The sequence below is a fragment of the Solanum pennellii genome, chromosome 4 (assembly GCF_001406875.1).
Source record: "Solanum pennellii chromosome 4, SPENNV200".
Taxonomy (NCBI): Eukaryota; Viridiplantae; Streptophyta; class Magnoliopsida; order Solanales; family Solanaceae; genus Solanum; species Solanum pennellii.
Window position 1 is genome coordinate 60,996,165 of NC_028640.1, and position 26,163 is coordinate 61,022,327.

The 26,163-nt window shown below is 34.4% G+C and overlaps 1 protein-coding gene across 1 annotated transcript; it reads left to right on the forward strand.

Annotated features, from left to right (window-relative positions):
• Positions 1–10,576: 10,576 nt before the first annotated feature.
• On the forward strand, positions 10,577–25,120 carry LOC107016877 (replication protein A 70 kDa DNA-binding subunit A-like). The gene is made up of 14 exons (XM_015217203.2): positions 10,577–10,803; positions 12,666–12,709; positions 15,231–15,280; positions 17,680–17,832; positions 18,745–19,024; positions 19,121–19,208; positions 19,879–20,015; positions 20,091–20,163; positions 20,231–20,357; positions 20,437–20,597; positions 21,541–21,664; positions 21,735–21,968; positions 24,752–24,858; positions 24,970–25,120. The coding sequence occupies exons 4-12, from the start codon at positions 17,689–17,691 to the stop codon at positions 21,963–21,965; spliced, it is 1,365 nt and encodes a 454-aa protein (XP_015072689.2). The 5' UTR covers positions 10,577–10,803; positions 12,666–12,709; positions 15,231–15,280; positions 17,680–17,688; the 3' UTR covers positions 21,966–21,968; positions 24,752–24,858; positions 24,970–25,120.
• The last annotated feature ends 1,043 nt before the right edge of the window (positions 25,121–26,163 follow it).

Genomic DNA, 26,163 nt, shown 5'->3' on the forward strand with positions numbered 1-26,163 from the left:
ATCAAGAGCCTTCATCAAAGCCTGCCTGTGCCATTAGGAACTCATCATCAGGGCCCACACGGAAATCTGGGCTGGAGTCTTCTCCAAATGCTTGACAATAGAATAATATTTCGGCTGCATTCTTCTACAAAATTCCTCTGCCTCACCCTCGCTTATTGTCCTTTTAACTTGATCCTTCTTTTGACCTCCGAGAGCAAGCTCCTCAGGAGTATACCATCTTCCGAATTGGGTCATACCTTGTGCAGCAGCAGTCTCAATCACAAATTTTGGTTTGGTAAGAGTTTTTGATGGAACCAAGGCAACAACCTTTGAGAGTGTCAAGATAACGAACTCTTTCTTCTCTTTGATTCTCAAGGCAGCTATATCCTTTTACAACTCGTCATGAATGATTGGAGTTATCATTTTCGTCCCACACCAATCATCGTCTGTTTCTATCATACTGACGTTGTCGCTTTCATGATTCGGCAAAGGATTGGTATTGACATTAGGCGCAACTGGTTGGAGAGAAACCACCTCTTGGTTGATTAAATCCTGAATCTTGTGTTTGAGGTTGATACAGTCCTGAGTATCATTCCCAAATCTGTTGGAATGATAATCACATCTCTGATCTGGCATATAGAATTTTTAATTGATATTCACGGTTTTGTGCCCTACTGGGTGGATATATCCAGCCGCAGTCAGTCGCTCGTACAACTTTGTTCGGCTTTCTACGAGCGTGGTGAAATTCCTCGAAGGTTTTCTCTTGAACTGAGGTCGAGGGGGATCATAAATTCCTTGTGGGGGAGGCATCTTTGATAACCTCGACTGTTTGGACGGGGAGCTTGATTTCTGGGATATGAGTTTGTCTGGTAGTTTGGAATTGGATCTTGGTAGTTCGGGTGAGGATTTTTATATGGTGGAGCTTGGAATTTATATGAAGGAGGGGGTGCTCGGTATCTCGACTGCACGTTAGCACAGTTGGGAGCAACACCCTGGTAGGGAGATAGAATTTGGTAGGGTGGAGGATGATTTGGGTAAATGGGAGATGGATTTCGGTAATTGGGTGGTGGACTTTGGTATAGTGGAGCTTGGACGTTTGGATAAGTGGAGGTAGCATTCTGATAAATTGGAGGATTATTGGGATGACTAGCTTGCGTGTAGCAAGCTTGGTAGGAATTTTGGGAAGGTGGAGAGCAACCTTGGGAATATGACGAGCTTCTGGAGGTTTTCCTTCCCAGTATGAAACAATAGCAATTTCTTCTCCTTTTTTCTTCAACGTTCCTGATGATCCGAGGATGCAGCAACAGGGGCTATCTTCCCTGTTTTAACCCATCTTCGATAGTCTCACCAACTTTGACTATCTCAGCAAATTTTGCTCCTACGAGCAACAGGAATCGATCATAATACTCGGGCTCTTGCACCCGAACGAACACTTCTACAATTTCCTTTCAGACATGGGCGGTCTCACCCTTGCCGCTTATTTTCTCTACCTATAGGCAAACTCCCCATAAATCTCAGTTGATTTTTGCTTTATCTTTACCAAAGAGTATCGATCTGGAATAATTTATGCGTTGTAAGCGAATCGATCGATAAAATCTTTGGCCAATGCACTCCAGCTGGTCCATTACCTGGTTTCATGCTAGGTGAACCATTCAAAAGCTTCTCCACACAGGCTTCGGCTGAAGAGCCGCATCAATAGAGCTTCATCCCTACCAACTCCAACGAGCTGGTCGCAGTAGGTTCTCAAATGATCCATGGGGTTCCCCGCTCCTACAAAAGTATCAAATTTTTGGATTTTGAACCCTTCTGGGAGGTCCAAATTTGGATGAATACATAAGTCGTCATAACTAAGCCCGGCGATATCAGGGACGCATTGGAGCTCCTTCATGGCTTTCTTGATCTCTTCTTTTATGTCAACCTTTGCTTCTTCCTTTGCCCTCCACTCGTTTTCCTGTTCCTCATAATGGTCCAGCTCAGAACTGTGCATATCGTACTCAGTAGGGACGGGAATTTAGAAAGTGGTCCTTTTTGTAAGGATGGAGCTACAGAGAGATTTTGGGCATTTTGAGCGGTTTGATAATTCTGTGGGTAAGTCTGCGGATCGGTATTCTGATTAAAGTGGTGGTGGGGTGGTTGGAGACTGAAAGTATTTTGGTTTTGATTTTGGTTCTTATTTTGCGGTGGTGGAGCGGTTTGATGGTGGGTATTTTGAGGATGGGGTGGCATTTGGGAGTGGTTTTTTTGAGGAGGAAGTGGATTTTGGTAGGATGCGGAAGCATATTGAGGATTTTGGATAGTTAGATCTATAACCGATGGATTCTGAGCAGGTGTAGATGGCTGGTTTTGAGTTGGATCCATATTTGAAGAAGGGAAGTAGATTGGAGTTCTCCCATCAGCAGCGTTAGCAGCAAATCCTGGTGGAGGAAGATCCTGTCTCCTTTGCATCTCTACCCTCATCTCTGCAATCTCTTGCATCAGCTACAGAATCAACTCATTCTGGTCCGCTATAGTGGGTTGAGCCACAACAACATCAGTAAGACTTACTTCTTCGTTATTATCCCCCATAACAATCTTCTCTTTGTCTGAGCTTTGTCTAGGGAAGGAATCTGCGGGACCTTTTGATCTAGTGAAATAGGGATGATCTTCCAGCTTTTGATCGACAAAGATCAGTTTCAAGGTGCCTGAGAAGGAAAACAACTCAAAGGCAGACTCGTCAGTGCAAATTCAGAATACAAAATGCATAATATCACACAGAGAGCAGATAAACACACAAGTTGCTTTGTTTGAGGATATCTTCAACTCACAAGTAAGGACGGAAACGCTTTTTTTTAATAAGCAGGAGTTTGCTTGTTTTAGTTTAGACACTGTCTCAGAAAGGCTAAATTACATTGAGCTAAGGTCTTCTTGCAGCTTCTCTTTGAGGTCCGTTGACCTGGCCTTTGTATCTTCTCATAACATGAAGGGGGAGAATGAAAATTTTAAAGATAGGGGCCGGGCCTAGAGAGGCTGCCTACGTATCTCGCAAGCAGAATTCAGGACCAACATAGTTCGAGTACAAGATAAAACATTTTCATTCATTCGTTCATTATGACTACAAGGAAGTTGAAAGGCAACAATAGAGCTTTTTTTTTAAAAAATATAAAATGGTGACGACACGTTAGTCATTTCCCTTCTTGTTGCAGCATTAGTCTCCTCCTTTCAGACGACCTAGGAATGGAGGTTTCTAGACGATTTCCTCGTCGTCGTCTTCTCCAGTCGCTTCAAGGTGAGCGTTATTGGGACCACTATTAGCTCCTTGCTCGTAAAAGGGGTGTTTTCACTCATTTTCTGAAGTTTATCAATCATGTTGCTATGGAAGGCTTTGTTCTTCTTCCTCAGTGTGGCCATCCTTTCTCTCATGGAGGTGAATTCTTTCATTTCCACTGTCAGCTCTATATCAAGTGACATGCTTTTGGCTAATAGAGAGGCAGGCTACGATTCTATCCTCGCCTCTCTTGCTTCTCTTTCTTGCAATTTCAACCGAAGCATGTCCAACTTCTCTCACAAATCCTCTGTCTCCATCTCAACATATTTCTTTCTCTTCATCTGTAATTACAGATCCTCATCCAGCGTCACGGTTGCGGCCTTTTAGATTGTGGTGGCCATGTCGACTCTGAGCCCTTCCTCCATGGCTTCCTGAATTTCCCGAGTGATCTGTTCGATCTTTTTTTGTAGTTCTTCTCCAGTGATTTCCATCTGGATGTTCTTACCCTTGTCCATAGCAGTGATTTTTTTGCCTTTCTTGAGACGGTAGAATAGTGTTTTAGGATTTGTGGTATAGGAGGAGGTCTTTTGAGCGAGAAACTTAAGACAGAGAAATTTTGGTCGGACATTTTATAATAGTGACTTCTGTATATTTGGAAATTTCTAGAAAGGAGTGAATTTTTGATATTCTCATTCGTAGAAACATAACACATAAGCAATTCATAGCATATATATTGCATCCTAACACATATACAGGGAGCCTTTTGTGCCAAGGGTAGGCCTAGCGCATTTGAATGATGTACGCGTGAGTTTGAACCATATAAACAATTCCCCCCAAAATAAATTCCACAAGTGAATAATAATGTTCACAGAGGGGAAAATAATGGATAAAACATTAAAGACAAACCCAAGCAGGGGCCATTTGAGAGTGCAATAAAGGCAGGCCAGCGCAGGGGCTAAAATGACAAACACATATAGAAATCCACTATGTCGCTCGAGATGGTCCTGCTCTGTCGCCGTTCCCTTGAGTCTTGTATTTTTGAAACATATATCTTAGCATCAGCAAGAATCCTTCACCCAGGCGTCCTTTCTCTTCCAAGCTTTCGTATTGCATCCTCTCGATTTTCTCCTTGACCCAGGTACCGAAATCAACGCATTAGTCTTTCCACCTCTTGAGTCGCATTCTCAAGAGTATCTTGGTTCTAGACAAATTTAGCGTACACCTCTTGGGCCTCTTTTTGTACCTCTTGTAGCTCGGCCACTGTTTTGTCTTCTTTGTCCGTTACGCTGCGAAAGCTGGGCGGGGTTTGGGAGGAGACATTTTGTATGTCCTTCTTCAGCCATTCTTTGTAACCCTTATCATATCCAACATTAAATCGGTCAGGGGTGATGGTGTCTTTGTCCATACGCTTGGCATTTTTTCCATTCTCTGAACATTTTAGACGCGTCGTACACTCTATTGTCTCCAATATCGTATACATAAGCACCATAGTACGCCTCTTTGGGTACAGTTTGTCTCCTCCCAAAATGTCGCAAGACTCAAAAGGGTTAAATAAGGGCGAATTCCCCGAATACCTGGTAGAGGAAGCACAATCTGTCTGCGGCTCTCCACGATGACTTCTTTGGAGATGAAACAGTCTTTGTAGATCTTCTTCTCTCAATTCGGAGAAAATCTAAGCCCATCTCCCCCTTTTTCTCCGATTGTCCATATTCGCCCAGTACAACATGTCATTCAAATCTTTAAGGGTGTTCTTGTTTTCAAGAGTATGCAGCTCCCGAGTCCCAGTGCCCTTCGCTAAATGGCTGAGGATCCATCACTGAAGGAGCAAGTTGCATCCTTGGAAGTATCGATGTCTCTCTTTGCATTTTCCAAGGGCTCGATACATATCGGACAAGATGACCTGAGCTATAGGGTAGTACATTGTCGTCCCTTGGTTCTCATACCCTTTGAACAAAGTATGCGCGCGGGTATTGGTACTTAGACTTGGACCATGTGGAAATACCATCGTTCCCAATAACTCTACAGCAAATGCTAGAGGACGAATTTCATTCCATTCTCTATAGGAGATCTTGAACTCTCGGTTATAAGTGGCATAGAAGCTCACATGTCCAAATCGGATACAAAGATTCTGAATGCTACATGGGATTCTTGGCACCAGTAGGCAAAGTCTATTCCCAACCCGAACCAATAAGCAATATTTCCTACACAAGGCTTATTAGGGATAAAGATGTCTTCTTGTTTTCTTGCTTTTCTTTCTATCCCAGTGCCTACCGTGTCTATGCAGTCTCGGATTTCCTTCTAAGTCTGGGTAATTTCGGCAGTTCCGAATTGGAACACCATTCTTTGGCTATCCCAATATCCTGTGAAGACCTCAACAAGCTCTAGACAACCGTTCAGGTTGATCAATTTTGTCAATGCACCCACGTATTTGTTGAGAGTTCTTCTATGATCCCCGTCGAGATTATTATACCACATTGTGAGTTGAGGTGGCGCGGCTATGACCATGTCAAACTTTGGGAAACGATCCATATCTAAAAACACAAAAGCTAGTTAGTTTACCCACCCCAAATTGGTTTTCACACGTACATCATTTAAATGTCACATAAAATGATGTGTCATGAGGTCGAAGACCTAAGACACGGTTTTGGCAATTTTCTACTAAATGGACTTAATACACCTTGTGTATTAAGCCGTCTTAGGCTAATGCTTAATTTTTGGTTTAGGTTTCGATCTAGCTTAGGCTTACTAGAATAGTTTTCAAGTTGACGGTTACCTGAGTCGAACGAACATCGGGGTGAAGCTACCAAACAACGTCGGATGACCGCATACCAACTATTTGTTTGATACTTCCAAATGAATTTTTAAATATTTCTGAAGAAAGCCGTGAAAAGCCACGTAACTTTTGTTTTCCTAATGCATATTACTTGCCATTTGACGGAAAAATGCCATGAAAAATGCAATAATTACAATAAATAAGCAATTATAGCCAAATAATGTTAGTTTTAAGGTTAGAATCCTACGTTATCCCTAGCAGAGTCGCCATTTCTGTTTTATCAAAGAATTAGTTTTTGCATATTTTCGACTTTTTAGAGTTTCCACATAATTTTTAAAGAAAAATCAAGAAAACTAGTGTTTCCAAAAGACTTAACAGATAAAATCATTTTGAAAATATTTAAAGGGTCGGGGATTCATATTAATGTCTTAGGAAGGTTAAAAGCACCTAAGACATCCGCTAACATGCGGTTATCCAACAACTAACTTTATTTGTCTAAGACTTGTTTGAAAATATAAAATTTGTTTGAAAGTGAGCTTTTTAATTTTTATCTAAGCGAAACTTATAAATTTGAAATATTATTATTTTTTAAAAAACTTGGTTCAATTTTAAGTTAATAAAACAGTATGACATTCGACGGGGATTTAGAGTTTCTCTAACTTTAAGCTAACTAGAAATAAACGCAAACACATAGACGATAAGGTAAAAGAGAGAGATATTTGGGTCCAGATCCAGGTTCTGTTCGCCTTGATCGGAATTTTGGACCCACCTGTTTTTGGCTTTTTGACCCATTTTTTTACCTGTCCTAGACTAAACATTCAATAATAGTAGAAAAATAAAAGACGACAAGGCTTAGGCCCAAAAGATAACAATATACAAAATGAAATGAATAGATAAAGTGGGCCTCCTTTGGCCCAATTTCTTCAAGTTTCCGACTTCTTGATTAGATTCCTTCAGCCTCGGGATTCATATGTCAATTTTATGGCTGGTTGACTCGATAAGGAATTTTGAGCCTTGATGGCTCCTCCGAAATGCAAAGGGAGAGAGGAGAGTTCATGTTGAGTTCGGGCAAATTCACATGTGAATAAAGGGGAAAAATTAATACCATATCCGACTCAGCAAAATACAAAATAAAGCAATAATGATAAAAACGGAAAAAATAAAATAAAAAAGGTATTGTGGCACCATGACTACCAAAGAGGGGATATTGGGGAAACACTAATAGATGTGTCACTTCATGCTGAAATATACTTAAACAAATAAATCCAAGCTGCAGTCATTTAGTTTGGATTGTGGGACAAAATAGAAGGCATAAATGTTTAAAAAAAGTTAGTATTAAACTTAATTCATATCGAAAGAAATTGTATTAGCATACCAAGAAATTAAATAATATGAAAAGATAAATCAGCTCCTCTTTGAATTAATTTGCAGGCCATAACCTCGAGCAAAATCCGGGGTAACCAATGCATTTGCAAAGACAGGACTAGTAAATCAAGAAAGCATGTTTACTACTGGTAAACTAACTAGTTTTTCAACACTGAGGTAAGATCCCACAACCACATGTACACCATATCTCCCCCCAAAAAATAAAGGAATGAATAAATACATAATAAAGTATAAATCATATAAAAAAATAAAAGCAAGCTTCTCTAATTTTACGATGCTGCAACAGAAAGAAAANCCCCCCCCCCCCCCCCCAAAAAAAAAAATAAAGGAATGAATAAATACATAATAAAGTAAAAATCATATAAAGAAATAAAAGCAAGCTTCTCTAATTTTACGATGCTGCAACAGAAAGAAATATTGTCACTTTGTGAAGCATGAAACTCAATTTTGGTTTAATGAAACATAGATTCACAAACTATTTAAAGATATCAAGAGGATTGTCCCATTTTGACAAAGCTATAATCATAATTTCTACATGGATAAGTCATATTTTAATATTTTAAAGTAGGCATAAAGATATATTATCATGAAAGGCATAAAGAAACAGTGAAGTCAAACATAAGACGAACATCAACATCGCCTATACACTAATGACTTCATAAAGTCAAAGGGCCCTTCCGCATGATAACTAACTTTATTTACGCGAGCAACACTGCTCAGTAATAGCAAAACAAACGATTAGTGCACCCTTAAATGACGATAATATAAATGATATAGTACCGTTTTAGTAACGTTCAGGTAATAAACTCAAGAAACCAAACATCAGAATGCATTTGAACTAAGAAATACAGAAGTTACCATACTATACAAGGTTTGGCCGACCCTTTAACGATATTGAGACGAATCCAAGCCAATGAATAAAGGAAAACAAGTATTTTATACTAACAACAACAACAACCCGACGAAAGCTAATCTACGGATAGCCAACACAAAAGCGACTTCTTCAACATTTTAACAGAACAAGAAGTAGAAAGAAACAAAAAGGAAAGCGATCCAAGAAAATATTACCTTTTCCGAGGCGACGAACAGGGACTGGAGAGCTGAAGACGATCGATTTCCACCCTTCCAAGGAGAACTTTCGACGGAGGATCGAAGAATTTCAAAACCGAAGTTCGATATCGATAATCTTTATAAAAAAAGTTTGATATCCAAAAAATATATATAAATCGACAACTCTTTTTTGTGAACTTATTGTTGTTATGATTATATTCTTCTATAAAAAATCCTCTCAATTGCTTAGCACTATATATAGACGCTATGGCAAACCCTATTCTGTCAATTCTGTATGTTGGGCCCAAGCCTGTTAGGGCGTAGCTTAGCACTATATATAGACGCTATGGCAAACCCTATTCTGTAATTCTGTTCTTGCCTCTCCATAATAAAACTGCTCCCCCTCTTCCCCGTGGACGTAGCCAATTTATTGGTGAACCACGTGAATCTGTTGTCTTTGTTTTTCGCGTTTATATTTTCTCGTATTATCTCGAATTCCGCATAACACTTAGCTCTTAGAAAAATTTCGAAAGAAACCCAAAAAAATCCCCCCTGCTTAGGAAAACCGAGAATATATATAGTGGAAAATTAGGGTTTTCTCGAGGGAGAAAATGACGGATAACCCCCTTGAGAGAGACCTCATTTCAATTTGAAACCTTTAATCTTTCATCAAATTCGATCGTCTTTTACTGCCATTCCAAAAATTTTCTTGAAAAAGGAAAAAAGAAGACGCTCAGGATCAATCTTGATGTCCTTGGGGTGAGACGTGGATCGATCTCACGACCCCAAGAACGAAAATGCGTGCCTTGCCTGCTGGAATCGTACGAGAACAAAGGCGAGCAAAACAGAATTTGCAGGTGCCCGTTGCAACCTTCCTTCTACGCGCGATTGTTGTTGATTCGCGATTCATTGAAGTCGCCCTCGCTATCATCTGGTCACGCGCGATTGGGTTTTTCTGATGAAGAGGGAAATCAAAGGTAATGTAACTCACGCGTTTTCTGGGTTCCTTACACGTAATAAAAGAAAGGAAGAAGAAAAGGAGGTTGTAGACGGGTCGGCGCGATGGGATTAGAAAAGGGGAAAGGGATTTGGGTCGGGTTAAGAGGTGTTTGGAGGGGCTGCTGAATTTTGAGGTGGTCTGATGCTGAAAAAGGTTTGGGCTGCTACAAAGTTTTAAGGATTCGGGCTGAAAGAGGAGTGGGCTGAATTTGCTGGAATCAAAGGGGCCCAACTTTGTCTTAGTTACCAATATTGCCAACTTAGTCAAAAATAGTTTGCAATTGGTCAAGGATAAAAAAAATCTTTTTAAAAAAAGCGAATTAATTAACAAGCTTCTTAATATAACGAAATGAAATAATTGATGTAACTATAAAATAACTAATCCAAGAAATAAAATTATTGTATTACTAAACTAATTGGTGAAGTATTTAAATAAAGTAAAAAAAATTTTGAGTCAATTTTTGAACAAATCTAAAACATATCAATTGCATATATAATTACGTAAATCGTAAATATTAACTAACAGTTAATAAAAATAAGACTAATTTAGAGAACACTTTAAGCCTTATAAAATCAATTATTTCAAAATCGTGTAGAATTAAGAAATTCGCTAGTTAATTCATCGGGGAGGTCAAAATTTGGGTGTCAACATATATATTATGATAAATTATGTAAAAGATAAAAATGATTTGATATCAATATACTTTTAATCATTTATTTTATATTTACAATTCTTGAGATATGTGACAATGTCAAATCATTTAATTTCTTTTGAAATGTTCTTAAAACCTACTAAAATTCACTTTTTTTTCTCTTTCATATAGTAGTTGATTATTGAAAAAGTTCGAAAGATTATTTATGTTCGTGCGAAGCGCGGTTCAATTACCTAGTGTGTGTGTGTGTGTTTATATATATATATATATATATATATATTAGTAGTAGTTTTGGAAACGTACGTTACACGTTTTTCCCTTATTACTGTATAAATTTGTACAAGTCTAATCTTAGGTCGATTTACTTTATAGCATTATATTTTATAAATTAAATACGATATACCTTGCATTGATTGTGTTTGTACATAGAGTTTACTTTTGCATTTCTACTATAGTAGAAAAGGGTAGTTCAACATGCTTGCTTCATTATTTAGGGGTATTTTTGTCTTTTCACATTTAGGGGTATTTTTGTCTTTTCAATTTTCTCTAATGGCTAGGTGTCATCTTCTTGGTTAATCAATTTTTGCCCTTTCACTTTCCTATTGCAAGGTGTCTTTCAATGGTGATCTGAATGTATGCATGTGTTCCTCTATGTCATCCTTCTATTTTCCCTCTACTGATATCACTATTTTCACATCAAAGTTCACACCATTTACCAGGTAAGATTAAGCATGTTTCAATTGAGCTTTTTCACTCATCTTTCTTTCATCAAAGTGAAGTTCCAAATTTCATTTGGCTGTGCGAATGTTCCCTTATTTTCCCATTTGAGATTCTTATTGATGTTGGATTATCCTTTTGGTTGGGTGATTAAGTTTGATTTAGGTGTGTGAATATATGAAATTTGATTTGGGTATGTGTGGTATGGAGGTTTATAAGAGATGGTGCATCAATTGGACTCTATTGCCAATGGAAGAACTATTTTTTTAATTTTTTTAAAGCTCTCTGCTTTTATGGTGTGTCTCAGCTTTCTTACACCTTCATCTTTCTTTCAATCGATGTTCAAGTTTTAAATTTGATTTGGGTATGTTGGATTATCCTTTTGGTTGACTCATTCAGATTGATTTAGGTGGGTGAATATACCCAAATTTGATTTGGGTATGTGATACCCAAATTTGATTTGGGTTTTGAATTCCTCTTTCGAATTTCTGCTTGTCTTCTTTTCGAATGGTGAAAAGGGGTTGTGGAAATAGTGAAATTTAGTAGTAAAAATGAAGTCTTAATGTTTGTGTGGCAAGTTGCTGGACTTAAAAAGGCTACTTGCATGTCAAATTTCTGCTCAAGTTTTGATTTTTTGGTACCCCTTTTGAGTAATAGAGGTGAAAAGCTCAGAAAGTAACCATTTTTTATGTTAATTGAATGATGAGTCAGGTTATTGTTTTTGGTTTTCTTTGTCAATTTTTGTGTTCTTCGATGGAGTTTGTGTGTGGCATTGATGTAAGGTTAAAAGGGGGTTGTGGAAATTGTGGAATTTGGTAGTAAAAATGTAGTCTCTGCTTGCATGTCAAATTTCTGCTCAAGTTTTGATTTTTTGGTACCCCTTTTGAGTAATAGAGGTGAAGAGCTCAGAAAGTAACCATTTTTTATGTTAATTGAATGATGAGTCAGCTTATTGTTTTTGGTTTTCTTTGTCAATTTTTCTGTTCTTCGATGGGGTTTGTGTGTGGCATTGATGTAAGGTTAAAAGGGGGTTGTGGAAATTGTGGAATTTGGTAGTAAAAATGTAGTCTTTTATTTTTAATTTTATCAGTTCAGCTTGTACGTTTTTGTAGCCTCTTCCTGTTTCCATGGGTAGGATTTCGTTCAAATTTCAGCTCATGGACCTTAACTACTACTTCTACAGTTTGCTATCTGTTTCAGTGTGTCACCATAAAAATTGCTACTTCTTTTAGACAATGCCTTGCTGACCTTCTTCAAATTATTATGTACAGTAACCATACGGTCTGGACCAAAGTTCCTTGACCAATTCTGTCTGACTACCTCCCAGAATGATTATGCAAACATTTGTCCAGTCTTTTAGAAATGCAAGTTTCATCTGATCTACCATTCAATCAAGGAGCATTCTACCAGTGAAGTGACTCCCATATCTGATAATTGACATTCCTTTAGGCAGCAAGAAGTCTTCATTTTCAGCCAACCAAACTTATGATATTCATCCACAGGCACATTAAAATCTTCCCTTACCAACCAAGGAGTTCATATATGAGTAGATTGATCATAAAATGCATCTCAAAGTTGTATTCTACTATCTCTTGTCAGTCGATTGTAATGTTAATACCTGCTCCATGTCCATCATTGCTTGATTCTTGTTCACAATTGTTGTTCTTCTTAAATTATGATTAATAATTATATTGCTTGAAAGTTTTAACACTTTTGACTAAGCTTCATTTTTTGTCTATTACCTAGAAAGAAGATAGAATCTTCTTGATTCACATACTACATGTATGTTTAATTTTTTTACTTTTATTTTACTCAAATCTGCACTGTGTAAAACGTGTTCTTGTTCTTGAATTCATTGTTGCAGAGACCCTTTTAAGCTCAAAGGCCTTTCCTGATTTTTCGATAAAGGTATGAGCTCTTTCTTATTATGGTTTGAGTTCTTCATTTGACTTGATGTGGGGTTTAATTTCATACTGTTTCGTTTTGTGTAGTTGGTGAGTTGGTAATTTGTTTTGTTGGTTTAATATTGGGGTTACTTTGTTGATTCTGAGTTTAAAGATTCAAACTTTGTGCTTTTTTTCCCCGATCAATATTTTGCATCAGTGTAAAACAGTTGCATTTAGCATACATATCAATAAAGCGAGTTTCCACATTAACATCAACCTGAAGCCTGAAGGTCCAGCCTGATAGCCCAGCCATGCGGCATTTGCCAAGCCTCAAATGTGGCAAACTGGCACATGCAGCAGAAGGGATGCCAGAGTTACTGTATTTGGCTTTACACCTTCAAGCTGCATCCTTTGACAAAATCATAGTGCCAGTAGAAACTCTTTAGTGAATTTTCTTTACCTTATTTACTTGTGGGGTCCATGTTTACATGGCATAAACATATAATTTATTTTCACAATAATAAGATGTCAAAATATTTCCATTAACTTGAATCAAGAATAAGGAGTTACCTCTTAAACAGTTAAGCTCGGCTTTATTCTTAGCATCGGTATCTCTATGATTCTGCAATGCACTAGCCAGGGATTGATGCTTCAAATGAAGTTCATTTATTGTTTGTATAAGATTTTTAACTCCTACATTCAAATCACTCAATGACTTTTGGAGGCATGATCCTACAGAGCAAAAATTAAAAAAAATTATAACTGGAGAAGGAATAAGGACGTATCATTCGAATAGAAGATAAAACATATCAGAACTTCTTACCATCTTCAGGAAGCACCTCAACAACTGCAGCACACAACTTCTTCTTCATTTGCCTAACGTCATCTACAGTTGATACTATATTCCGGAATATTTCCACGATCTTTTCATCATCCATTTTCTTCTGTTCATATTTCGTTTTAGTGTTAACATCAGAGGTGCCTCCAGTTGCACCAGTTTGTAAAAGGAGACTTAAGAAAGAATCATCGCATGCATAGACAGAACCATCTAGCAACAAGAAGATGCAAATATAGATGAGAGAAAAAAAATTGATCCAATTTAGAAACCTATAGCTCTAATTTCTTCTTTTTACTAAGACAACCAATAACACAGACTATGTTAGAAGAGATAGGAATCTTCATAATAATTCTATCTTACCGTAACAGTAAAAAAATAACAAACTGTTCTGTACGAATTCTGACATGATATTCTTTAGCAATTATGTGAGACTTAGGATACCTTAGTTTTGTTTGGGTGTTCCAAATTCTTCTGAAAGAATCACCAATTTTTTGATTCTTTAGTGTGTAAAAAACCTACTGTTTCAGTATGCCTATGTCTTTTTTTGGCTTTTGAAGAATAAGAAAATTTTATCTCTATCAGTTGCATTGCGTTATTTCATGGATTTATGTGTTATTTTAGGACAGACTTGTTTTAGGTGGATCATTAAATTAATATTCTGTAAATAGTTGGGTTGGGTATTTGTTGTTGCAATGCATTTCTCTCTGTTTGTGTTCTGATTAATGAAAAGTACTATCTTTGATTTTGTGTGTTGATAAAAGAGAGATTTTTCAAGTCATTTTCTTGATCTAGCATGTTAACAAATAAAGTTTCATGTCTTTTTTTTATGGGTGTAAAAAATATTATTTTTTTTTAGATCAAATATAGAAGTAGATGCCAATATTTTTCTATAGTTATGTCAATAAGACTAAAAGCACCAAATCTGAGAACCTCATTTCGAATTCTTGGTTTAAATCAACCTCATTTGCATATTTCCGTTTTGGATCAACCAAAACTCAAACACAGTTAAATCCCATGCACAACATTCATAATGATTCCCAGGTTTGGGTTTCATTCTGTTTTTTAATAATGTTTATATCTTACTTGCTTAAATTTTCTTCCTTTTTTTTAACAGCTTTGATTGATAATGTTTGGACTATTCTCTGTTCTAAAAGCGTGGTTATTTACTTAGTTGTTATTGTCTTCAACATGCCTTTCATGCGCACACTTTTTGATAATAAGTGATGGTTTAGACTCACAGTCGCGACCTTTATCTATCTGCTCTTATACCATGTTAAATTATACATACCATGTTAAATTGTATAGTAGCGTAGCCGCGTAGAATAAAAGATGGCCAATTGTGTGACCATGTTAGAGAAAATATCTCACTGAAAATTGTTGCTGCTAAAGGTTCAGTTTAACACTCAAATCTTTTGTTTCTACTAATAGTAGCAGTATAAGGTTTGTTATGACTTATGGTGCTAGCTGTAGCATGAGAAGAAAACTACAATATGCTAACAATGCCATTATGAGTTACCAATTGATACTAATTGTTTCATTCGAGTATTTAAGTTAATAAGTCTGTTATTCTGTTTGTCTAAGCTTTCATATATTCATATGGCTACACTAATATCATACGTTTGAGACTAACTATTAGAGATGATATTTGATAGATACAACTTGTTGAAAATATTAAATTCCTTTTACAATTACTTTTTGCGTGCAGTGTGAAGATAGGAATTTGGAATTACTACTACTGCAGTCTCAGCGCTACAGGTATGTTCTTTTCCACCCGTTATTACGATTTCTCTTTTGCCTTCTGTATTAATTTTCTGCATTTTTACTAAATTCTGCAAAGAATAATTTGGTTTGTTATAATTACTTCGAATTGTTTTATGCATGTAATTTGATTTGTTATAATTATTTTGAACTGTCTTATGCATGAGTAAGAAAACAAAAGTAAACATATAATTTTATATATCATATTCAGGATAGATAACAGTTCTACAAATGTCAGACAAAAGTAATAGAAATCATCTGAATTCTGAAAAAGCTCATGCTGATAAAAAGGCTAGACGGCGTGAATTATATAAACTGGCACAATCTAATAAGAAAGATGCCTATCTAGCTGGCAGACGGGTAAACTCAGCCATCGACAATAATGCCTTCATCGGTGCTAGCTGCAGCACCACCACATTGTCTACACATGAGGAAACTCTTAATAGAGGTAAAATCGTTGGATAGGCTATAATCTAAATAATCTTTATCTACTAAATTTAGTTTTAAGAATTAACTACATTATGCAGGATGTAGTTCAACAGAAGTTAATTACATGGAAATCATCCACCCAATAACAAATTACGCTACCCTAAAAGATGTTCCCCGGTGTAAATTCTGCACTGCAAAAAGATTTGAATATGAGCCACCAGCATTTTGTTGTGGCAATGGTATTGTGCGCCTTATTTCGCATCAAACACCGACAACTTTAAGAAATCTATATTTAGGAAATACGAATGAATCTGAACAGTTTCGAACTTATATAAAAACTTACAATAACATTTTTGCATTCACATCTCTAGGAGTTAATTATGACAAAGAACTAGCAAAAAAATATAAAGGTATATCCACATTTCGAGTTCAAGGAAAAATGTATCACTTTATAGAGGACTTAGTACCAGCTACTGAGAAAGGAAGAAATTTACAATTATATTTCTTTGATAGTGCAAATGAATTGAGGAATCGATTAGAATGTTCAAGCAAACTAAATGAAGGTATTGTACAAAAACTGATGGAAATATTAAATGCTAATCCATACTCCATATTCTTAAAGTCACTAATAAATATTCCACAATTATCTAACTTCTACATTGCTCTAAAATCCGATGCTGGTTTAGATCAAAGAGTGTACAACTTACCAACTGCATCAGAAGTTGCTGGAATATGGGTAGAGCAAGATACTCAAAACTATACACTCACCCCTCATATTCGTGTATATACAAATAGCAATAGGAGTCAATTGGTAAACTATTATTACGGTTGTTATGATCCATTGCAGTATCCGCTGTTATTTCCATATGGTCAAAATGGATGGCATTGTGGTATTCAGAAAGTTGAACCTTTAGGTGCTTCTTCTTCGAGACAAAAATATTGTGAAAATGAACAATTACCAAGCATAACCAATATGACTACAATTGATGGATGCGTGCAAAAACAGATCCAACCTTTTGTGAATACTTAATGAGAATTGGTAATGGAATTGAAAAAAAAATTGATAAAGGCAAAATTCAAATTCCTCATTCTTTAATCGTACCATTCGAGAATGAAAAAGATTCATTGAATCTTTTATTTAAAATTACTTATCCGAATTTGCACACCTCTTACTCAAATCTTTCTTTCATCACTTCTCGTGCTATTCTAACAACAAAAAATGATTTTGTTGACGAAATAAATGATATGTTAATCACTCAATTCCCAACTACTGAAAAAACATATCTAGCTACCGATGAGACCATAGATCCAAAGGATCAAAGTGAATACGAAGACTTATTGCATACTTTGAATCCCGTTGGTTTGCCTCCTTACAAATTAACGTTAAAAAAAAATTGTCCAATTATGTTACTAAGAAATTTAAATCCCTGTGAAGGTTTATGCAATGGTACACGCTTAATATGTAATGATTTCAGATCACACGTTATCAGCGCCACAATATCTAATGGTGATTTTAAAAATACACATGTATTCATTCCTAGAATACCACTACTAACATCAGAAGATGAAAAGTTACCTCTACCATTTAAAAGGCTACAATTTCCAATACGATTGTGTTTTGCAATGACAATTAATAAAGCACAAGGCCAAACTTTAGATTTTGTTGGCATTTATTTACGTGAACCTGTCTTTTCTCATGGTCAATTGTATGTTGCTTTATCAAGAGCCAAGAGTTCTAATTGTGTTAAGATATTGATAAGGCCACCAATAGCTGATAATAACGATGAAACATCTACATATAACATTGTTTATGACGAAATTATAGAAAAGGCTTTTTCGTGAAACTATCTTACACTTTTGATAGGTAAACAACCTATTGTATTCTATCATTTGATCTCATATATTTTTTTATTTCATACCATTATTCTTCTATTAATGATGATGTTGTCTTGTATATTTAACCCCAGTTACCAGCCATGACAGAAAGATTGAATATCAACGAAATCGACGAGCACACAGAAGAATGGATTTGTAAAGTTCAAGTGGTAGATAAAGGTCATCCCCGAACCACAAGGGAGGGAAACAAGAAATATCAATTGATGATATTACAGGATGAAGAGGTATTTGTCACTAAACTAAAAAATACTCATCTACTTTCATAAATTAGTTTGTAGCAAAATAAATATACTGCATACCATTTTTACTTTGCTTTTTAATGGTTATAATCTGTCTTCACTCATTAATCTTCAATTTAATGCTCTTCTACTTAGTTGAAATATTGTTCCTTCTGAGTTTTGCTGTCAAGCACTCGTTGTCACTGCAAATCTACATTTTACGTTTCTTCTGTTGTAGAAAAGTTACAGATTGGGTTAAATATAATTGGTTTTGTTTGTAGAACTCAGGTAAACTTGAATTCTAAAGTTTCTTTTTAAATAAATTTGGCTATTGATTGCTTTGATTTTACGTTGAAGTTCTATTCTACTGCTTGTCAGTTTTGATATGAAGCACTTCTTATCACTCTAAATCCACGTTTTAATTCTCTTTTTTTTTGTAGACATAATTTGTGTTATAGAGAAGTTCGTTACTGTTTGAGTTCGATGCTATTGATTTTCTTTGCAAAATATAGAAAGTGAATTGAAACCTAAACGGATACCAGTGCATTTACGATATCGAATTGTTTTTTTAAGTCAAATCATATGCAAATTTTTAGGAACGACAGTGTGAAGATTATAGAATAAATGAAATATTATTATACAGATAATGAAGAAAGATAAAGAATGTCTTCCTCAACTGATTTTGTAAACGCACAGAAAAACCTGATAAATATGTGAACTAATATTTGAGAATTAATTTTCCCACTAAAAGTGTTGCTTAATGTTGTTTATGTCGTGTTCCTTAAATAATTATCTACAAAAACAGTACTTACATATTTTACTGTAGCCTTCATTCTGTTGATTAAACCATCATGTCCATGGCAAAAGCTGTTATTTCACTTACCTAATATTATTCTAATTTCATTAAATTTCTCATAGGAAACTCAAATACAAGTTATCATGCACGGTACGGATATCACATATTATGCAAATGAGTTTGTTCCTTTTCAAACATATTTGCTATCGGGGGCATTTGTCTCCGAGTCGATCAAGGCGTATGGAATTCCTCTTCATCAATTCAGCTGGACAATTGATAAGGGCACAATTGTTGAACCAATAGATAAAGTCGTACCCCCTGAACCACCATTGCTGCCACCAACGCTGCTAAAAACTACATCGTTTGACAGTTTCGATTATCAAGTTATAGGCTTTGAATTCGGTACTTTTCAAAATATATTTACAGTATACTTACCAGACATATAACTCATTTTTCATAACTATTACCACTTACTAATAACTCTTTAATTCTTGCAAGACATTCTTGCCCTCGTGATAAATGGTAGTCCTCCATCATATGCCTCAAACGGAAACAGAATTCAAGAATTCATCATCATCGACTATGAGTAAGTACAATGTTACTTTTCATCTTATATCGCTCTATTTTCTATGTGCTTGTGTCAAATAACTGGATTTATTAATAAGTAATGATGTCATCTTCCTTTTCGTCAAAGTTGAAGGTCCAAATTTGATCTAGGTGTCTAATTGACCCTCTTTCTTGAAAAGTAAATTTTTTTAAAAAAATTCCCTTCTCTGTGATTACAAGCATCTCATATTTAAATAGCTTGATCTAAGCATCTAGAAAAAGATAAGTTGGTTACCACATATTGATAAAAAGTTTCCAATTATCGAATAGATTGTTAATTTCCTTTGCAAATCAGTAACTGGCTGCTATGGAATTGGGAGTGGGGGATGGGGTTGATCTTCTGATTTTGACTTTATTGAATAACTTGAAATATCAGATTTATCTAATTGTGGTGTACTTAAACTTGCAGCACATCTATTGTTATTAATGTTTGCTTATCCTTTTGATTAACTGATATCCTAATTGGAAAACAACAGTAAGAACGTTACATCCTACTTTGATGATATTCATTCTATTTGTGTATATACAACAATTATAAAACATTTTTCTTTACTTTCTTTCGTCAACTTTGTCCCAAATTTGCTTGTACCTGTGTAAGTTATGATCTATTATAACACTGTTTATCTTCTTTTTTTTTTTAATGAAAATAGGAGGAAACCAATAAAACTCACTCTCTGGGAAGAATTCATCGACCTATATGGAAATAAACTTCTCAAACATGTGAAAGAACTTCAACAATTTCCAGTAATTATCGCCAGAAAAGTAGCCAAATCAAAATCATCTTCAGGTAAAATCAAACATATTAACAATATCTCTTATAACACATTAATCGAATTAACACCAACTATTAAACAATATGCAGGCCTTTCAAATAGATTTGGTACAACAATCCAGATTGATCCTCCATATCCACAAGCTATCGCATTAAAGACATGGTATTCAAAATACACCTCTCCATAAATAAATAAATGTATTCACATCTATAACATTTTTTACATACAGGTCTGATGAAATAAAACCGGTTCTCAACACATACACAACAAAAAGCACCACAGCTACAGGCTCTCTTTTGTTTGTGCCATTTGAAGAACACATAGTGCCTATTGTCAACATCCAGCAACAGTCCTTGGTATGTGCATCATCTACATCTTAAATCTCTTTTTCAAATGAAATGTTAATCTAATTTACCATTTCATATGTATGCACAGGGACAAGTATTCTACGTGCAAGCTCAATTGTTAATATCCAATGAAACTCAAAAATTCTGTGTCTTAGTTTGCTCTGACTGTAAGCAAGTATTTCCAAGGATTTGGACACAGAGAACATTCTATTGTACAACTTGCCGTCGACCAACACAACTCACACCAAGGTATGACAATCATATCAGTAAGATCAATAACTGCATAACCATAACGTCCTTGAATTTAAATTTGGTACATTAAATTTTTTATTTTTTAGCACTGATTTAGTTGTATGATTTAATTAGTCTATTCAAACTTAGACAGATTGGATAAGAAAATTCAACAACCCTTTTTACCTATGTTCTTCCCCACCCATCATTGCGATTTCTTTCTCTCCTTCCTCCTTTAATCTACTTGATTAGTAGCGATTCAGTCACTCTATTCTGCTCCATTTTAATTGATATGAAATTTGGGGATATTTGAGGAGTTTAATTAAGGATACAAAGTTGTTGTGTTGTTACCGATGAAAAGAAAAATCACTAGAGAAAGAACTGGAATGTGTTATAGACAAAGTAATAAATTCAATATATTTTTCCAATAAATTGCTTACTTTTGCAATGTGCATTAGACATTTCTTAATTTTTTGATTGGCAGGAATTCCACAAATCAAGTAATGATAGTATTATCTCAATCAAATATAACTTTTAGCAGCTGCAACCTTACGTATCATAGTTTATTTTTCTTAAGGCTTAAGCTACTTCATTTGTTTTGCAACTGCTAACATGTTATTGATGTAAAATATTGTGACAGGTTATAGATTATTTATATCTTATTTAATTATGGTTTGATAGGCCGAAAGAATTGGCTTTGATAAAATGTGATGTAGTAGAAAGATAATTTGGATACGTGTTGAGTTGGTTGCTTTTTTACATTTTATTTTAATTCTGATGTTCATACAAGTAGTCAAAAAGCACACTACCAAGAATAAGACATCTCCTAGCCGGCTAACGTCCTTGCTTTCTTGTAAAGTTATATAAATGCCACCTTTCTTTGGTAACGATTAGTAAACTAAATAACAATTTTCAATTTAAAAAATTATTATTGAACATAAACATATTGAATTTTGATCAGATGCCAGTTTGAAGTAACCATCAAGGATGATACTGGTTCAGCAACAGCCATGATTTCAGATAAAATTGGAGAAGAACTATTGTCTCTAACTGTAGCAGAAATTCATGACACACGTTGCATCAAGGTAAAACACTCTACAACCTCTTATTTAATCCTTAAAAATCTAATCTTACATGATTTCTTCCATCTTTCAGAAACAACTGTTGTCACTCATATCGGTGCAACACAAACTGCTAGGTAAGACATTCACCGTCCAAATAAAGAAATTGTTTGCCAAAAACAAGGATGCATCTTCAGCAAAACTATTTATCATGTCAATCACCGAGAAAGATATTGCTAGCAATCTGCCACTGCCCGTCAACGCACCAACAACTCCAGAAAGCAGTAAACGCAAGCTGAAGCAAATCATGATAAAAGAACACTAAAAGGTATTCTCTCTACACGACTCTCAATTGCTATGCAGCAATAAATGTTGTTTGTCCTATTAACTTTAAAACTAATGCTTTAACAAATGTGGTTACAACTTGTATCCCTATTTATTGCTGAAGGGAATCTATCAAATCTGTTAAATTTGATAGATTATTTATAGAAACAGGATGTGTGTTGCATTAGGAAATGTGTTTCAGTTTATTGCTGATTGCTTATAGTTTGGTAGATTAGAACATGGAGTCTAGAGAATATAAGGGAGAGATTTTATTGGATAAGTATGTAAATTCTGGGTTAGATCAATATAGGAAAATATGTTTTTGATGATATGCTATGATTAAATTTTATTCTTCTTTACAACTTGTATCCCTATTTATTGCTGAAGGGAATCTATGAAATCTGTTAAATTTATAAAATATTTTCCGTCTTAAAATTTATTTTATTGCACCAATGAAGAAATTAATTGTCATATTTTTGGGGAGTTAAATTCCATGTAAAATAAAAAAGAAAAACTCTCACGGAAGAGTCTATTTCAATAAGATATTCTAAGGAAATTATATTAGTAATGGTTGCATTGCTTGCATGAGCCACAATACTAATGCACTTTACTGGTATGTGCACTTTCTATTTTGGTTAAATATTTTCCATTTTTGATGATGAACATCAACTCTTTATAACTGAAATTTAGTTTCAAGTGATTCATTTGATGTCAGCATGATCTATATTTCTCTTCTTGTCCACTAATATTTTGGTCAGTTTCTTGAAATTTTTGAGATTTTGGAAAGTGAAGACATGTTATAATATGTAAATATCTGATTTTTACGACTGGTAGTGTTTTGGTTATTTTTCATTAAAAACAGAATATTTCTTCAGTCCTCCAAAAAATTAATTGTATTACCATCTAAGTGGTCTTTATTTGGTAAAAGTTCTTATCTTTTCTTTGGTTACTAGCATACAAAGTAGTTTAATTTATAAACATATAGTATTATATTCATGTTGCTTCTGGCTGATATGATGAGCCAAATGAGAAAACACTTTAGATGGCATGATTTTATCCAAAAAGTTGCTGGAATGCTTATAAAAATAGTTTTTTTTGGCAAGTTGATGTAGTAGTGGCCAAGATATTTTTCTGTATTGATAATTTCAATAACAGATATGAACCATCTGTCTCTTTTTAGCTTCTCAGTGTCAATCTTTTTATCCTTTTGAACTTTATACAGCATTTAGAATGTAACTACTGTAAAGATTTGATAAATTGTTTGATTGCCAACAAAAAGTGAAGGCATGTTGTAATATGTAAATATCTGATTTTTAGGACTGGTGGTGTTTTGGTTATTTTTCATTAAGAACAGAATATTTCTTTAGTCCTCTACAAAGTTAATTGTATTACCATCTAAGTGGTCCTTATTTGGTAAAAGTTCTTATCTTTTCTTTGGTTACTAGCATACAAAGTAGTTTAATTTATAAACATATAGTATTATATTCATGTTGCTTCTGGCTGATATGATGAGCCAAATGAGAAAACACTTTAGATGGCATGGTTTTATCCAAAAAGTTGCTGGAATGCTTATAAAAACAGTTTTTTTTGGCAAGTTGATGTAGTAGTGGCCAAGATATTTTTCTGTATTGATAATTTCAATAACAGATATGGACCATCTGTGTCTTTTTAGTTTCTCAGTGTCAATCTTTTTATCCTTTTGAACTTTTACAGCATTTAGTATGTAACTACTGTAAAGATTTGATAAATTGTTTGATTGACAACAAACATGTCATGGCACCAAATATCTTTCACCATAAGGCACTGACCTGGCCATTGCTGATAGTTTGGTAGATTAGAACATGGAGTCTGGAGAATATAATGGAGAGATTTTATTGGATAAGTATGTAAATTCTGGGTTAGATCTATATAGGAAAATATGTTTTTGATGATATGCTATGATTAAATTTTATTCTTCTGGAAATATAACAAATGTGGTTACAACTTGTATCCCTATTTATTGCTGAAGGGAATCTATCAAATCTGTTACATTTGATAGATTATTTATAGAAACAGGATGTGTGTTGCATTAGGAAATGTGTTTTAGTTTGATTACTGATTGTTGATGGTTTGGTAGATTAGAACATGGAGTCTGGAGAATATAATGGAGAGATTCTGAGAAATAAATGGCCTAAAAAAGAAGCTCATATTTTTGGTGCATAAAGTAGAATGGTTTCATATTTTTCTTCTGTTTTCTCTTTATCTTTAATTTTTTATGAAAGTTTTTTACACATACATGGGTAAAAAAAAAAGTTCGCCGTAAGCAAAGGAGAAAAAGAAGATGGGTTCTTATTTATGTACTTGACAATTCTATGGGGAGGAATNCTTACAAGTTTTATTTAGGTTTACAAAGTTTTCAGTTTTTTGTTAGTCACAATTCAATGAGAACCAAAATTAGGACAAAAATTGAGTTACAAGCCTGCCAAATATTTACTACTCAGAATAAAAAGACGAGCAAAACTTAAAAGAGCAATCCTTGAAAATCTAGAGGATTAATCTTTAATTAACATTTGACCATGAATATAGAAAGAAAGTGGATGTCAGAACAGAAACTATAGTACCCTTCTTAATTACTTATTCATTTTTAAATTGTTACACCTATTATAACAATAATGATTAACATATTAAATTTATCATTTTATCTATATTACTTATGAAGCATATGAATTTAATTATATACGTTTGTTTATGTACATCTTTCTGATTCTGATTTTCTGGATAAGATTTGATACTCTCCTTTTGTTGTAGTGTAATACTTTTTTGCAATATGGTTGGCAACACCATTTTGTCTAGATGGCGTACACTTTTGGTGCTGATAGCATGGACTTTGCTGCATTGTTATAAGAAATTGACAGGTACTTAAATCTTGCAATCACTGATAAATTTTTAAACAAACCAGTACTATACTCAACATTAACTCCTCCCCATAACTATATACTAAATTCATTTTCCATCTTATTTCACAGGTGCTTTTTGAATGATGCTGACTAATAGTCAAAATGCAGCATTATGTAAATATTGTACATATCCAACCTAAATAACACAGCCATGACAACGAACAAAACAACAGCCAACCATATTTTATATATATATAATATATCTATCCATCTCTCTCTCTCTCTCTCTCTCTCTCTCTCTCTATATATATATATATATATATATCCGACTCAAACATTCTATATGTTTTTATTTAACTAACAAAAATCTTTCAATGTTGGGCCCGTGCAAGCACGGGCCACCTCTACCTAGTTCAAAAAGAAAAGAGGATGAATTTCAAATATAATCTTCTAAACTAAATAATCTAATTTTAACAGATGTTTTTTGATACAAATATATGTGTCAACTAATTCCTTTTTTTTTTATTTAGTTTATTGTTGTGAGTGTGTAAATCCATTCATACTCAAATTAATCATTTGTAATTTTATTGAAAATTCTAACTACTATCAAAGTTAAAAAAATTTAATTGGTTTCTTAAAGAAAATTAATTTTAAACACTTGAAAAACCCATCTTTATCACTTCATCTCTAAGAGTTTTTATAATTTTATGTGTATGACTCCTTTTTTAATTTCTTCACACTCTATATTAGGTGAGTGAACTTACTCTCTTTACTACGTCATCTCTAAGGGTTGCATTTAATTCACTTCAAATAAGGGGGTATTTAAACACCCATAAAATTTAAGTTCTAAAGTAAGTTATTCGACCAAGTTCAGAGTTTTTTTAATATATTTTTCTCTAAAATACTCTCCTTATTTGATGTTTCATGTCATACACTTACAGATTTATTTGAACTTGTTACATTTTGGTACTCATTATATACATATTTTCAAATAAATTTTTCTCCAAAATTATAAAATTTACATGGAATACACGTGTGACACACATATTATTCTTCAATTAAAAAGGAAATACTATAAATAGCAAATCAATATTTATTACAAAAGAAGGTGTTATTGGAATACAATTTGATTATCCACTTCAGTTGTACGTAAGAGAACCTAACTTTCTGTTGTATAAGTACAACTATAATAACAAAATATTTTCATTCAAATGTTAAGCATAGTTCATATAGAAGAGGTAAGAAAGAACATATATTATTAGAGTTTTTCATTGATAAGAATGAGTCTCTCTGGACAAAAGTTTAATATTAAATTTTTTTACA